Source organism: Talpa occidentalis, unplaced genomic scaffold (assembly GCF_014898055.3).
Source record: "Talpa occidentalis isolate TD23 unplaced genomic scaffold, MPIMG_talOcc4v2.1 talOcc4.16, whole genome shotgun sequence".
Lineage (NCBI taxonomy): Eukaryota > Metazoa > Chordata > Mammalia > Eulipotyphla > Talpidae > Talpa > Talpa occidentalis.
In genome coordinates, this window is record NW_023601653.1 from 78075560 (window position 1) to 78091567 (window position 16008).

Genomic DNA, 16008 nt, shown 5'->3' on the forward strand with positions numbered 1-16008 from the left:
TCCCGCGCTTCTGACTGTACCCAGTGCTTGTATAAACAAACAAACAAACAAATAAATAAATAAAAACATGCCTCTATTAAAAAAAAAATACAGCCTAATACAAAAGAATAAGGAAGGTTATCACTGAAGATGGGAAATTCCTGTGACTTGGGCCCGGTCCAAAGGTGGAATATTTCCATTAGTGTTCTTTGAGAGCTAGTAGATGAATGAGCTGAATTGTCTTGTATTCTTTTCTTTATTCTTGTTTTAGAACCAACCACAAAGTCAAATATAATTCTTGATCCAGAGCATGTTTTCCATTAAAAATAAACAAAACAAGCTTCTTTATGAAAGGGGCGTATCGGGAATACTTGTAACTAGAAGAACATTGTCCTCAGCAAGTGGGAGGTCCTGCTAATGTCTCCTGTGAGTTAAGGATGGGGAGGCCCTTGGCCATAATAGGGGATGCTAAATGCTGTTCAGGATGAAGACATCACACAAGGAAGGACTGTCCTGATCAAAATGCTTTAGTCCCCCTACAAAGGAAAATCAGCCCATGACTTATTTTTAGCCTGGTTCATCTGATGCAAGAACTTGGTCTTTGTCTTTCCAGACCTTACGGGCAGCTGGGAAGACATACATGATCTTCTTCGTCTTGGTCATCTTTGTGGGTTCTTTCTACCTGGTGAACTTGATCTTGGCTGTGGTGGCCATGGCCTATGAAGAACAGAATCAGGCCACTCTGGAAGAGGCAGAGCAAAAAGAGGCTGAGTTCAAAGCAATGTTGGAGCAACTTAAGAAGCAACAGGAAGAGGCACAGGTGGGTAATCAGGTCTTTGCAATAGGCCTTCCTGCCAGATCGCCAGACCAAGGTCCCACCTGGTCAGCACTCACTCCACTTGATCTTTTCAAGGCACATTGTCAAGCAGAAGTCATCGATCTGATAAAAATAATACATATTACAAAAACAGATGGTTGAACCAATTATTCTATTTTTGTTAATGACCAGATTATTTGTTAATAAGGTCTTCGGTTGAATTTCTCACCTGTTCAACTGCTAAGATGACCAGGATGAAAACAGTGGTCAGAGCAATTTAGCTAGTGCTTCGTGTAAGCACAGCCCTTTAATTGAAGGAAACAGCATCTCCTTTAGAGTTTCTTTATGGTCATAAAAAGTATTGATTTTAGGGCCTCCCCTGGTGGCGCAGCGGTTGAGCGCTGGGCTGCGAAGCTGCCCGCAGCCTCTGCAGCGCCGGTTCCATCCCCGGCCACCGACGAGGGTCCCACATGGCGCACAGACCTCTCCTGCCGCCTGCTGCTCCCCTCAGCAGTGTATTTCGTCGGTCTGCCTGATTTGTTCCCCACTCTGGCTCTGGTGAATCCTCTCACCCTCCCACGCTTCTGACTGCACTCAATGCTTGTATAAATAAATAAATAAATCTTAAAAAAAAAAAAGTATTGATTTTAATTGAAAGGAACATACAAAGGCCAAATATTAAAGTAAAATTTAAAAAATAAACTTGTGACCACACTACTGTAATTCTTTACTTTCTAATCTTATCAAATATACATGTATTTTTTCCACTGTTGAGCCCGGGCTGTGAAATGCTGTTTCTTAGCATCCATTTTCAGAGTTGCCCAGAGAGGAGGCTTTGGTACCAAGAAGGTAGCCGAGCTCTCATCTGAGATGCTCAAGAAAATAAATCCCAAGTTCTTTGCCACTTGGCTCTCTCTAGTCACTTTGGGGTGTGTGCTACCACACAGGGGGACCTGACGTGGGGGAGCCGGGCCCTGGCCTCTGTCTCCTCAGACAGGCTGGTTTTCCTTCTCCTTTCTTCCCTCTCCCTTGTATGAGGGAAAGGAAATGACCTGTTTCTTGCTCCTGACCTGGTCTGTTGCTCTGGCTCCTTTCCAGGCTGCCGCCATGGCCACTTCAGCGGGAACTGTCTCAGAAGACGCCATAGAGGAGGAGGGTGAAGAAGGGGTAGGCTCTCCTCGGAGCTCATCTGAAATTTCTAAACTCAGCTCCAAGAGTGCCAAGGAAAGACGTAACCGGAGAAAGAAGAAGAAGCAAAAGGAACTCTCTGAAGGAGAGGAGAAAGGAGATCCTGAGAAGGTGTTTAAGTCAGAATCCGAAGACGGCATGAGAAGGAAGGGCTTTCGGCTGCCAGACAACAGGATAGGAAGGAAATTTTCCATCATGAATCAGGTAAACTCTGCTGGGTCAGGTGAACCTAAGAAATGCTGGTTTTCCTAACCCTACTTGCTTCTCACATTCCCCCTTGCTTCGCATTTTCCAGGCCCCTCTCTACATCCTCAGTCCTGTCCTGGCTCCTTATTGTCCTCCTCTAGGAGAAAGCATTGCTAGAGTATTGGGGGCTTCTTCTGGTCAAATGCTGCCCTCCCTGCTCTGCTCTGGAGCCAGTCCTAGGACAGTGGTCACCTCCAGCAGACTTGCTTCGGCAGTGACGTCTGTGTGACTCCAGCTGGCCTTGGGTTTTGAGACACCAGAAAGAACTTCTCTCTTTTAGCACCCGGACATCAGATTTAATTCAAATGTCTCTCTTAAAGAAGTGTGTATAACTGTAGGTTTATGAAGTCATGAGACTCTACAGGTCACCTTTTTTGAGTGTGGCTAGTTCTAGTATATAGCGCCATGCTGGTAAATTAACCTATGGTAGTTTGAACGTTTTACCCAACTTCAGTGAAAAGGGGAGACTAAGAGAAAGAGAGGAAAGAGGATTTAGGAATAATTGGAGGCTATTCTATTACTAGAAATATTATCACACAATATATTTTGGGGGTCTCATAGGACACCTACCCAAGTAGAGAGGTCTTTTCAACACAAATAGTTAAATGACAACACAAGAAGTTGGCCCTGAGCTGAGAGCTGGTGACTGAAGCCAGCAATGAGACGATGTGTCAGGTGAAGGAACAGTGGGCCAGGATGTGGCGGTCAGTGTTCACGGACATCAGAGATGGACTCTTGATGGAGAACAGGGGAGATGTCACTAGTGGTGCTAAAAGAATCCAGAAGAGATGCTTCGGGAAGTCAGCACTGGGTCTAGCCGGCCAAAGCACCAAGAACATTACAGACCCATCCCATCTCGGGATGCGTGTGCGGGTGGCGCCACAGTGAGCAGCAGGTAGAGGGAATGGGCAGAGACTCCACAGCCGAGCTTATTTAAATGAGTACGGATGAAAATTCACATTTTTAAAATCTGTGGGGGGAATGAAGGTAAAAAAAATGGCATAAAATAATAGAATACAGTCTTAGAACTTGTGAGATATAGTCTCTAACAGGAAGGGGGCACCTTGTTCCCCCAAATGTCAGGAAAGCACAGGAGGATGGATATGAAAAGGTGTATAGTAAAAAGTAGGGAGTTGAAGAAGGAACACTTGGCAGTCTCTAGTTTTCGGTAAATATAGTCAGTTTAGATAGTGACAAAGAATGGGGAGGGGACTCCCCTGCTTACTAGGAAGGCCCAGCTCTGCAGCGAGGACTTCACGGCACCCTACTCCCCTGGACAGCCTGCCCTTCTAACCTCTAGTCACTGTGCCCATCGAACACCCTGTCCTTAAGCCAGAATCAACTACTACATGCTTCTCATAGTGATACTTGTTTTCTATGCTGTTTTGCTCCAGAAACGCGCTCTCTAAGATGCCCTGTTGTCCATCTCTGGATAGCCACATCACATTTATTCTTCACATGCGTCTCTCAAGAAAGCTTCGCTGACCTACCCATTCCATCCTTGTTCCAATGAGAAAGAATCAATGGACATTTCTTTATGTTTTATATGTACCTCATGGCGTGCTGCATTTTACTCTGTGCTATTCTATGTGCTTATGTTTCTCTTTTAGACGAGAACTGCTCCTTGCACGTGGCTAGCTCCCAGATACCTGTTGGACAAATGAGTGGAGAGGACTTTTATACATCTGATGGTAGCCCCTTCTAGGACTTATTTACTGCCTAAATAAGCCATCTCTCTCCCACTTCACCTCACCTTTCTCATCTCAGCCTTCTTGGGGAAGGAGCAATTGCCACTCTGTTGTAATGCAAGCTGTGTCTGGAGAGCCATCGCAGAGCTAGTTAATGAGCACCTTCCTGCCGTTGACACTTTGCTGGAGAATGGCCTCTGATTAATCTGTAGCCTTTAGCACAGAGTTGTGCTGATTGCTCCCTCGCTCAAAAAATAAAATTAGGCTTCTGAGATGTCCTGCTTTGCATGAAAATGTCCACTTCCTCTGATTTCCCATCTGAATAGAGATTGTAGGTTCCTAGACACCAGGGCTCGCTGCCGAGACTTGCTTCCAAACCCCATACATGCGGCGGTAATGCTTTTTGTCCCACGACTCTCTTGCACTTTTTCTAGTTTTGTCTAAAGAATGGCTGAGGAAACTGAGGCTAGGGAGACACGCTAACTCACCCCGGGTTATATAGCTAGTGGGTGGTAGAGCCAAAACTTGAATCTGAGATCTTCTGAAGAGGCTGTGTTCCTACACACAGTCAGTACCACCCACCCCTCTCTCGGCCTGATCATCAGTGCGGCTTCAGTCTCCCACGCCATAGTCCAGTGCATGTGGTTTCCTTTATTGCCAGATCTTCTGAGGTCATCTTGAGTCATTTCCTGCTCAACCTGCATCTCCTACCCAGTTTTCTGTAGAATTATTACTGTTCTTATAGGGGTTAGGACAGTTTACAAATACTAGACTGAGTCCATTTTTGTGGAAGTATTTTAATTATTTTATTACAATAGCTATTAAAATTTTTGATCTGAGGACCTCTTCATATCTTTCAAAGTTACTGAGCATTCCAAAGAGCTGTTTTAAAATGTGCTTTTGATTTATCATTTTAGAAATTATAATTAAGTTAGGAAAAAGAAGGGGCCCAGTGGAACATGGTGGAGGATTGTTGGGGTGCTGATGGTGGGCGGGGTGTGAAAGTATACATTTGTAGAGGTTTGAACCTAAAACCCCCAGAGCAAATAACAATGTAAACCTCCTTTACCTCAGTAAGCACAGTGGGGTGTGGGGACAGGAATTTTAAAATATTTGTTTACTAATTCATTTTAAAATAGTGATAGACCTGCTTACATGTTGAACACAAATTATATAAATTTTCAAACAAAAAAAATAGTGGGTAAAGTATTATTGTTTAGATTTTCTCAGAAGACAGCTGGAATAGCATACCTGCTTTTGCTATGTGTTCTTTTGGATGAAGTAGAAAGAAAATCTCATTTCACACAGAAGTGGTTAGAAAAGGAAGGACTATTTTAATAGCCTTTTCAGATAATTGTGAGTCTTCTTTGCTGCTATTCTGAAACTTGACAGAGGTAGATTTTTGATGGTTACTTGAGATATAAATCTGAAAACTACATCAGTGATTTCATCTCTGTTATGTTCAAAACTTTTGCTCTGTTTTTCACCATGTTTCTTTAACTCATGAATGATTTGTAGCATTGTGCATTGATTATTTGGGAAATATTGGTTCACTGAGTTTAAAATACTGACACAATATTCAAAAGTCACTTTCATAATCACCTCTAGTCTTACCAGAAAAGTCTTGAGAGATTATGAAACTGACAGGCTCATGGCACCCACGGTACACTTGTGAGAAAATGTTGTTATAAAGTAGTTTTACCTCATGGATCCTCTAATAGGGTCACAGGGATGCCCAAGAGTCCCTAGACTGTGCTCAAGGAACCAGTGCTGAAGTAAAAAACAGCACAGAAATAGAATATTCAAAATCACCAATTTATCACATTATAAATGTCCCAGAATTGTTAAGCCTCATCCCAATAGAGAGCTGGCACGGATGCCCTGAAACCCCCAGTTAATTTTTCTGTGGGCTGTGCTCACCAGTCCCCGAACTCGAGAACACTCAGAGCCATTCTCCTAAGCAGACACTAAGACCTAAGGTAGTATTTTTTTGTTAGGTGTGACATAGTTGCCTGAAAAGAACCAGAAGCTCCTGTGGGTTGATAGGAGAGATTTTGAAAACAGGGCATAAAGTCTCCTCATCCCATAAACTAGCCTTGACCCCAGGAGTTAATGGAGGCAGGATTCTGAGCCTGGAAACTGGTCAGAATGTATCTCCTCAGGCAAGGGGCTAAGGATTGGATGCTGGGCACAGAGAGAAATGGGTCAGATAATCTTTTCCCCTCCCACAGAGTCAACTGTTTTGCCAAAAGTAGAACGAGGAATTAAGGAACAAAAGATAAATTGTTTCCTTTTAGTATGTATTATCTCAGGATCCTGATTTCTAAGAGTTTAATTCAGGTCACTGAATTGATCTTTATCTTCCTTACTACTTTCCTATCTTCCTTAACACTTTCCTTAAGGTTAAGAACAGTCTGGTGTAAATATTCATTAGTACTTCTATTTCCCACTAGACCACAGTTCCAAGAGGGCAGAAACCATGTAGTGTTTATTTCTATATCCTCATCACTTAGCACACAGTAGGTATTTGATGATCATTTGTCAAGTAAATCAAACCTCTTTCCTAATATGCAGACCTCAAATGCCAGGTAATGTCAGCATCCAGCCTTGGCCTGGCACGAAACCATGGCTTCAATCCAGGGAAACTTGCTATGAGAAATGAGGCAGTGACCAGTGGAGATATGGGGCAAATGAGGTGGGTGGGTGGCTCAGCTAAAAACATGATAATTAAAATAAACATTGTATCTACTATGTACAAAGAGATAATGTGATAAGAAAATCATTTTATTAAAAATAAATATTTGCAATGATATATAGCAATTAACATATTTGATTATCCAATCTTTCCTTTTTTAGTTAAGTTTAAGAGTAACACCTATAAGAATAATCCCATATAATTATTAATAAATAGTATAACTTTTCAGGTAGCCTCAGAAATTAATAAATGCATTACCTCTAACTATTAGGTAATAAATACTTTAGCAAACTGGGTAGTTTTTAAGCTCTTTGCTTTCAACAAAATTGAAACAAGACCTATTTCAGCTGATAGATCATTAAAATAAATTTTGCTGATAGCTGACCATGTGATTTTGGCAGATTATTTGGAAGGAGTTCAAAGAATTGAGTAACGTTACTATAACCAAATTATTTTGTTCCAACATGCTATTTACATGAGTAGGGTTCTCGGCATTTAAAATCTAATATTAGAAAAGGGGTGGGGGAGAGACTGATGTTGAACCATGTCTAATTCTAATACTAAATACTATCTGTAAGCATTTAAACATGAAAACACCAATTTAAAAAAACTCATTCATCTCATTAAAAGAGAAACTTAAATTTTTTTCTTTTTTTTAATAATTGTATAACCGTGTTACAGTCATTCATTCATTCACTGAGGTAACACTGGTTTACAACACTATATAAGATTTAGGGGAATATGACAGCACCTCCTCAGATGTATGTCACCACCCCACCACCAAAGTCCTTGACAACAGACCATTGCACCCCACCTCACTTTGCTCCTACCCTTTAATGGCCTCCCTTCTGCAGTTACATTTCTAGGCTTTGTTTTGTCAGTTCCTTGTTTTGTTTCTGTATATTCCACATGTAAGTAAAATCATCCAATATTTGTCTTTCTCCTTCTGACTTATTTCACTTACCATACACCCTCCAGTTCCATCTGTATTATTGCAAATGGCAAGATTTCATCTGTTTGGGCAGCTGAGTAGTATCCCATCATGTGGTTAATCCTCTGCTCTAGTGCTGGGCACTTAGGTTGTTTCTGTAGCGTGGCCATTGAGCTAGTGCTGCAGTGAACACAGGGGTGTGTGCATTCCTTGATTTAGCACTTTCATATTCTTCAGTAGATACCTAGGTATCGACTTGCTGGATCATAGGGTAGATCTATTTTTAATATTTTGAGAAGCCTCTATACTGTTTTCCATAGCTGCTTAACCAGTCTGTATTCCACAAACAGTGTACGTGGATTCCTTTTTCTTCACATCCTCACCAACATGTTGGTCCTTCTCGTCTCTCTCTCTCATTATGATTTTGATTCTCAGTTCTCTGATGATAAGTATGTTGAACATTTTTCATGTACCTGATGTCCATCTGTATCTCCTCTTGGAGAAGTGTCCATCTCTTCTGCCAATTTTTTTTTGTTTTTTTGTTTTTTGTTTTCTTTTTGTTGAATTTTATTAGTTCTTTGTAGATCTTGGATATTAACCCCTTGTCAGATGTATGCTGTACAAATATTTTCTCCCACTCAGTAGTATGTCTTTCTGTTTTATTGATCGTTTCTTTAGTACTGTGATAGTAGCTTTATAGTTTGATGTCATCCCATCCATTTATTTTTGTTTTTGTTTTTCCTTGCCATTGGAGTCAAGTCCCGGAAGGCATCACTGAAGCCACTGTCATGGAGTGTTTTGCCTGTGTTTTCTTCGATGTGTTTTATGGTTTCTGGTCTTGCATCCAAGTCTTTAATCCATTTTGAGTTAATTTTTGTGTTTGGCATGAGAGAGTAATCTAGGTTCAGTTTTCTGCTTGTGCTTCTCCAGTTTTTCCAGCACCATTTGTTTCCTTTCTGCATTGTATACTCTTGGCTTCTTTGTTATATATTAACTGTGCCTTCTATTTCTTTTAATGATGCATTAAAGTATTTTAATGATGTATTACAGTTTTTGTTGAATAGATCTTTCACCTCCTTTGTTAGGTTTATTCCTAGGCTGTTAATATTTTTTAATGCTACTGTAAGTAGGATTCTTTTCTTCATTTCCTTCTATTCCAGTTCATTATATACATGTAGGAGAGCAACAGACTTGTATATTGATTTTGTATAAAGTCTTCTTTTTAAGCTTAGTAATTAAATGTATGTTTGTATATTCAAGAAAAGTATTCAAAAGTGGTCCGTGCAATACATTAAACCATAAAAATACATATTAGCATAAAATTCTCGAGGAAACATTTAATGGAAGTATGAATTGAAGGAGAAAAATGAGAAAAAATATTAAATGGTGAAGAAGAATTTTATTTAAAAATGTCAGTGCTTGGAATTACGTAATTTATAAATATTTAAACATTTCAAAACAAAAAATCAGGTTGACTTTAAAATGGAGCAGGGGACATATATAATTTTCAACTGAGCAAAAAAGTTTGAAGACCACTGTTGGCACAGTTTGAAGACCACCTCTTGGGCACGTCCTCATTGAAAGGATGAAAGAGACGTTGCCCTTTTTAAATTCTCTGCTCTTTTGCCAAGTGTGGGCAAATTAACAGTTTAATTTAACTTAATAAAATTGAAGTACTGGCCCATGTGAGCGCATAACCCCAAGGAATGGGGACTGATGTAGTCACTAGGGGATGAGCGACCCAGGGCAGCAGATGAAGCGTCTTTCCAGTGCGTGCACGAGCAGGGAGGGGCATTTGGGAATGGCTGGTTGGCTGCCAAGGCCGCACACCTGAGGCCATGGGCAGCAAAATAATAATAATATAATAATAATAATAAAAAGTGAGCGGTGATGGGTGGTAAGCAGCAGTCGGAATCCGGCCTCCAGAAGCGCTTTCTGGGCTCGGCCGGGCATGCCGGGGGCGCGCCGGCCTGACCTGTCCCCCTCTCTCCCCTGCAGTCCCTGCTCAGCATCCCGGGCTCGCCGTTCCTCTCGCGCCACAACAGCAAGAGCAGCATCTTCAGCTTCCGCGGGCCGGGCCGGTTCCGGGACCCGGGCTCGGAGAACGAGTTCGCGGACGACGAGCACAGCACGGTGGAGGAGAGCGAGGGCCGGCGCGACTCGCTCTTCATCCCCATCCGCGCGCGCGAGCGCCGCAGCAGCTACAGCGGCTACAGCGGCTACAGCCAGGGCAGCCGCTCGTCGCGCATCTTCCCCAGCCTGCGGCGCAGCGTCAAGCGCAACAGCACGGTGGACTGCAACGGCGTGGTGTCGCTCATCGGGGGCCCCGGGCCGCACATCGGCGGGCGCCTCCTGCCAGAGGTGAACACGCCGAAGGCTGCGGGGGGCGCGCACCTGCGGGGGGGGGGGGGGGGGGGGCGCCTCCCGGCCCCTCCCCAGACCTCGCTTCTCCCCGTGCCCCGCCCCTTTCCCCCTGTATCACTCACCCCACTTGCCCACCGTCCTTCCTCGCTTCTGGCCGTCCCCTTCCCCATCGAGTCCTTCCCTTATTTTACCCCTTTTCTTTCTCTCCAGCTCCGCATGCCCCTCCCTGTCCCTCTGCGCCCCTCTTGCCCCTCTGCGCCCCTCCTGCCCCTCTGCGCCCCTCCTGCCCCTCTACGCCCCTCCCTGCCCTTCTGCATCCCTCCCTGCCCCTCTGCACCCCTCCCTGCCCTTCTGAGCCCCTCCCTGCCCCTCTGCGCCCCTCCCTGTCCCTCTGCGCCCCTCCTGCCCCTCTGCGCCCCTCCCTGCCCCTCTGCGCCCCTCCCTGCCCTTCTGCACCCCTCCTGCCCCTCTGCGCCCCTCCCTGCCCCTCTGCGCCCCTCCCTGCCCTTCTGCACCCCTCCCTTCCCTTCTGCGCCCCTCCTGCCCCTCTGCGCCCCTCCTGCCCCTCTGCACCCCTCCCTGCCCTTCTGAGCCCCTCCCTGCCCCTCTGCGCCCCTCCCTGCCCCTCTGCGCCCCTCCTGCCCCTCTGCGCCCCTCCTGCCCCTCTGCACCCCTCCTGCCCCTCTGTGCCCCTCCCGCCACCGGCCCAAAGCCCCGGCCTGCAGACCCCAGCAGCGGGCCTGGAACCGCCATTGCTTCTCTCCCTTCTAGGGAAACAGCTTGGGATTTAAAAGTCCTTATCTGCCTAGTAAATAAGAGTAATACAGCTTGCAGCGATTTCCTAAGTCTTCTCCTAAGGATGAGGTGTGAATTTCCAAAGAGGACCCCGCAAGCTTGGTGTCAGGATGGGGCGATGGCGCCCAGAGAGCGCAGGGGGAGGTCAGAGAGTATGCTGACCAAAGGACTGTCAAGGCTCTGACTGGAAAGAAATCAAAGGAGGGAAAGTAGGAGGTGGGGCAAGAACACATGGTGTGTGGGGGAGGAAGGGAAAGAGAAGCAAAAAATGAATTTTAAATGTGATCAGACGTCAGGCTCTGGAGGAGTCACATATAATAGCTGCGCAAAATCAGGCGTCTGAGGGTCTGGATCATGGCCTCCCCTCTTTGGGAAAAGCTGTCTCTTGGCATTTCGCTAAATTCTAAGCTGTGTAGACCTCTTTTCTAGTTTTAAAGTCTAATGACCTCAGTGATCCTAGTTCTTGCTGCCTCTAATTCCTTGACTTTCCTCAGCCCGGCCAGAGGTGGAGTAATGGAGATAGCGTGTCAGGCTGTTCTGACATCAGTCTCCTCTGATAGCATGAAGGTAGCGGCCCTTTAATTAACATGGTGCATGCACGGAGGAAAACGGGACACCCAAGGGTGACATGATCCAGAATGCTCTGGATTTTAGCCTTTTTGCATAGTTGTTGACTATACAGGGAGAAACTCAGAAGGCAGTCGGATGTGATGGAGATTGTCTTTTTTTCCCCCTGCTATTTTATTTAAAAGCAAAATACTTTCCCTGTTATGTTTTTATAGCTCTTTACAAGCTACAGATAAATTTTACATGTATTATTTCAATCAGGTTCAGGTTCAGTATTTCTTCAGGCTAATAACAGAGATTTTTCCTGTTTTCAAGCTGGAGGCGCGATGCTCAGGGATGCGTGACCTTGAGGTCTCTCCGTTTGTCAGTGATACAGTCAGAGCCTTAGGCCTTAGCCTTAGCCTGAGACTTAGAGCCTCCATCTTTTTTTCCTCAGTTAATTTTAATGTCTTCATTGCGTAATTACATGGCCATCGCTCTCCTGGAGAACTGCTTTTTTTTTTTAAAGATTTATTTTATTTATGCATACAAGAGCTGGGGTACAGGCCAGAGGTGTGGGGGTTGAGAGGATTCACTAGAGTCAGAGAGGGGAACAGAATAGGCGGATTGAATGAAATACACTGCTGAGGGGAGCAGCGGGCGAGACAGGAGAGGTCTGCTGCTCCATGTGGGTCACTCCCTGGCCAGCCGGGGATCGAACTTGTGCTGCAGAGGCTGTGGATTGCTTCATAGGTTGCGTCTTAACCCCTTGCGCCACCAGGGCGGCCCAAGAACTGCTTTTTTAAGGTCAACAATAAGAACAATAATAACAAACAGTGGTTCCACAGTCTCCCTAAAACCTGATAGTCAGCCAAAATAAATGTTTTATGTGATTTTCTTTAAATTCAATTTTTATATGATGTTTCACTAATTCTTTAACTAGAGGGAAATTTTGGACTCCACAGTTAGGTAGGAAGTTATTCTCTGAAAAAACAAGAGGTGGTTTCAGTGAAAAATGGGGGTCAGGTCAGCTTGGGCGGTACAGTTGGGGCAACTGAAATGTCGAAAACCAAATTAAATTTTGATGTCCTGGCAGTATTTAAAAATAGTTAAGCCAAGGGCCTCCCTGGTGGCGCTGCGGGTTGAGCACAGCGCTGTGAAGCTGTCCACAGTCCAGCTGGCCAGGGAGATTCCCACATGGCACAACAGACCTCTCCTGTCGCACCCACCGCTCAGCAGTGTATTTCGTCAGTCTGCCTGTTCTGCTCCCTGCTCTTTCTCTGGTGAATCCTCTTACCCTCCTGTGCCTCTGGCCTGTACCCCAGCTCTTGTATAAAAATAAATAAATCTTTTTTTAAAAAAATAGTTAAGCCAAGTAATACATTTTGTTTTTTCCTTGAAGAGAAGGTATTCGAAAAGGTGACCAGGAAGAAGCAGCTTCAGCTTAAGTCAGATGAGGAGGTTTGGGGCCTCTGTTTTTGTTTTTTTAGCAGCTTCTGTTGTACTGTGTGGGAGAAAATTTTAGAAGCAGTGGAGCAGATGGTTGTGGAATGTAAGCCTTTCCACACTGCCTTGCAGCATCCTGCAGAGTCTGCCTTTGGGCCTCTGAGGGGTCTTCCCTGCACTCACACCCTGTAAGCACTTAGAGTTTTTTGTAGTGGTCCTACGTGATGATGGTGACAGGCTGAGGAGTCTCAGTATCAGATCAGGTCTCAAAGGGGTAGGAAGATGAGGCAAGCGAGACTGTGTCATCCCCAAGGGCTTCCTAACTAGGAAAAAAATCATTATTAGCCTTAAAGAAGCTTCTTGTTAGTGGGGTGGGGAAATGTATAAGTTATACTAATAGGCCGAAAAGACAAAACCAGCCAAAGTGCATCTAATTTGTGCAGTAGGATACCAGAACTTTATAAAGACAAACCGTGTATAGAAAAAGGATGACTGACAAGTTCAAGGTAGTTTGCTTTGGACTGGGGAATTGGGGATGGGGGAAGGGGGGTTATTGGTGACATATTTTTCTTCCTTACATTTTTCTCTTCTTTGTAGTGTTTTTCAGTGGACATAATAGTAATAGCTACCATATATTGATTTCTTAATACACTACACTCACTGTGCTAAGCATTTTATATACATGATTTCATTTAATCCTCACAACTGTAATAGGATAAAATTAGGTAGTTTTAACAGATGAGACTCAGAGAGAAATTTAGTATCTTGTGGAAATGGAACTTGAACCATACTTGACCTGATGCCAAAAAAAATTTCTTGACTACTTAAATATTAGTCCTTGGAAAAATAGAAAGAAGTCATTTATCTTAGAAGGATACAATATATTGATAATATTATATGCATTTTGAGCCAGAAGAGCAATTAAAACCCCTTTGGACTAGATTGTAGTGATTCTCAACTTCCAAATCATCCGGATGTGTCTGCAGACAGTGATTAACTCGTCTTCACCTGAACGTTTGAAATGCTTCCAGTTATTTTCTTGTGCTCGGCTGAGTGGAATAGGAGATATGATAGGCCAGAAATTGACCTTACGTAAGATGAATGCTTGGGTTATGCCATATTTGTATTTTTGCTTCAAGCTTAGAGTTTTAAAACTTTCCATTCCCTAAGGAAAAAGACATCCAGATATCACTTCATTAAAGTCTCATCAGACGCTATTTCACATCTTCATTAATTCCTCACGTGTAATTTGATGTCTTTTTATGATAGGTTGGAAATTTTTGCTTTTGCTTTTTTTGCTAAGCAGAGGATAAGGAGACTGTTTGCCATGCCTTCTTCTCTGAGCTCTAGAAGTAGGTGAGAATCATTGGCTTCACTCGTAAAGAAATCAGGTGCCACTGACAGTCCAGATTCAAATATCACACATAAATAAGAAATCGAGCATCTGCATTTATCTCGTTTGATCCTTACAACCACGACTCTATAAAATGGTTACTATTGTTGTCTGTATTTTCCTTAGGAGGAAACCAAAGCTTAGAGAAACAAAGCAACTTTTCCAAGCTCATATAGTGAGCAGTAGAATTAGGATTTGAATCCAGACATTCTAACTCTAAGAGTATTTAACTGTTCACCAATAAGCTGTATTAACTAAAACCGATGTTCTTTACTTATGATCTTGGAAAATCAACCTCTCTAAGTCCATTTCTTTACCTATGAAAGAGATCAAAGGACCTTTATTGTGTGACTATTGTGAAGATTAATAATAGTATTATTAAATGTGAAATATATACTTAACCCATTCTTGATGTTTGGAAAAAGTTTCCATTTTTTTTCCTCTACATTTTTCTAGCTTTTTTAGTTCTGAGAAGTAGACAGTTGGCTTTCTACTGAATTTCTTGATTTGGAGAGGGTGGGATTCCTCCTAAGATTCTCTACCCCCACCCCAAACTAGTCAGAACTTAATTTTTGACATCAGGACCTACTTCTAAGATTCGAAATATCCTATGTCTGAGAAGAATGTATTTCACAACTATTAAAAGAACTCTACAAAAATTTGAGAAGATTTGAGAAGATTTGAACAGGAGATAAGTAACTAGACTTTAAGACCACTTCTAAAATGCTCTATATTTTAGTTCCAATGACAGTACCTAGCAGATAAATTTCCAGTTTTGCATTTCCATGGGGAAGTAATTTCAAGCAATAACAAGTTGAGCTTACTGGACAGATCTATAGAAATGTGAACGAATCTGCCATCTGCAGATGTAGGATATCTCTTTCATACGGATAGCTACAATTTAAGAGGTTAGAAGTCAGTAGCTAAATGTGCTAATAAACTTTGCATTCAGGTTAAGAAAAATGGAACAAAATTTGTAAAGGGTTTAACTTTCAAAGGTCATACTTAAGGTTCTTGATTGCTTCCTGTGATCATTATGCGTCATGTTTACTCTCCATCTCTCCATTAATCATTCTGATCTAATGACTGCTGAGAGACTGCCTCTACTCCCCTATCTACCATAAACAACCCAGGAAGACAGAATGTTGTGAATCAAACTTTTGCTGGAAGCCAGATTGCTATCTCTAGTGACAATGCAACAATAATTTCTATTAACAGTTTCTCCAGAATAGCCAACTTGATTAATAACTGACAGTTTCACTAATTTTTGTCCCTGCTTCCACCTTAGGACCAACTGAAAATGCCACATGTGTTCCCCTAACCAACTACACAGGCTGCCTTGACTCAGGGCTCACTCTAAAGCTTTCCTACTTGTGACATTTGCTGATTCCCTCATTCTATCAAGCTCAGAATAAATAGCCTTTGCTTTTCTTAACTGTTTGATCCTTGTTTATTTCCATGATACAGTTAACATTTTATACATGTTTACAGTCTGCATGCCACATCCCTTCTCAAGGGAATTCCACTGCACAATCAGAATTGGGTAACCCTCACCCAAGAGTTGTGGGTAAAACGTGCATGGAAAAGGAGCTCTATGACTACTTGAGGTTTTCCCACTAACCCCCTCCTTACCTCCGAACTTTTCCAGAAAGTATCCTCATATCCCTTCCAAGTCAGTCCTGTTTCTCCTCCAGGGAACCACGTGTGTCACTGTAGCTTCTTTTTCTTTCATCTGTGTAGACTCATACTATATGTATATTTTATTTGGCGTCTTTCTCTCAACATGATGTTTTGGAGATACTTTTATGTTGTTTGGGGTATCAGTGGTTCAGTCCTTATTACTGATGTTTCATTTTATACCCCAATTTGTTCATCCTTTTTCCTGTTGATAGGCATTCCAGTGCTTTCCAGTTTGCATCT

At 43.1% G+C, this 16008-nt stretch overlaps 1 protein-coding gene across 2 annotated transcripts in view; it reads left to right on the forward strand.

Moving 5' to 3' along the window:
• SCN8A (sodium voltage-gated channel alpha subunit 8) overlaps positions 1-16008 on the forward strand; it is a 164924-nt gene that overhangs the window by 94874 nt on the left and 54042 nt on the right. For both annotated transcript variants that reach the window (XM_054696632.1, XM_054696631.1), the window contains 3 exons: positions 593-799; positions 1895-2188; positions 9543-9905. In XM_054696632.1, coding sequence (XP_054552607.1) covers positions 593-799; positions 1895-2188; positions 9543-9905 — 864 coding nt within the window. The remainder of the gene's footprint in view (positions 1-592; positions 800-1894; positions 2189-9542; positions 9906-16008) is intronic.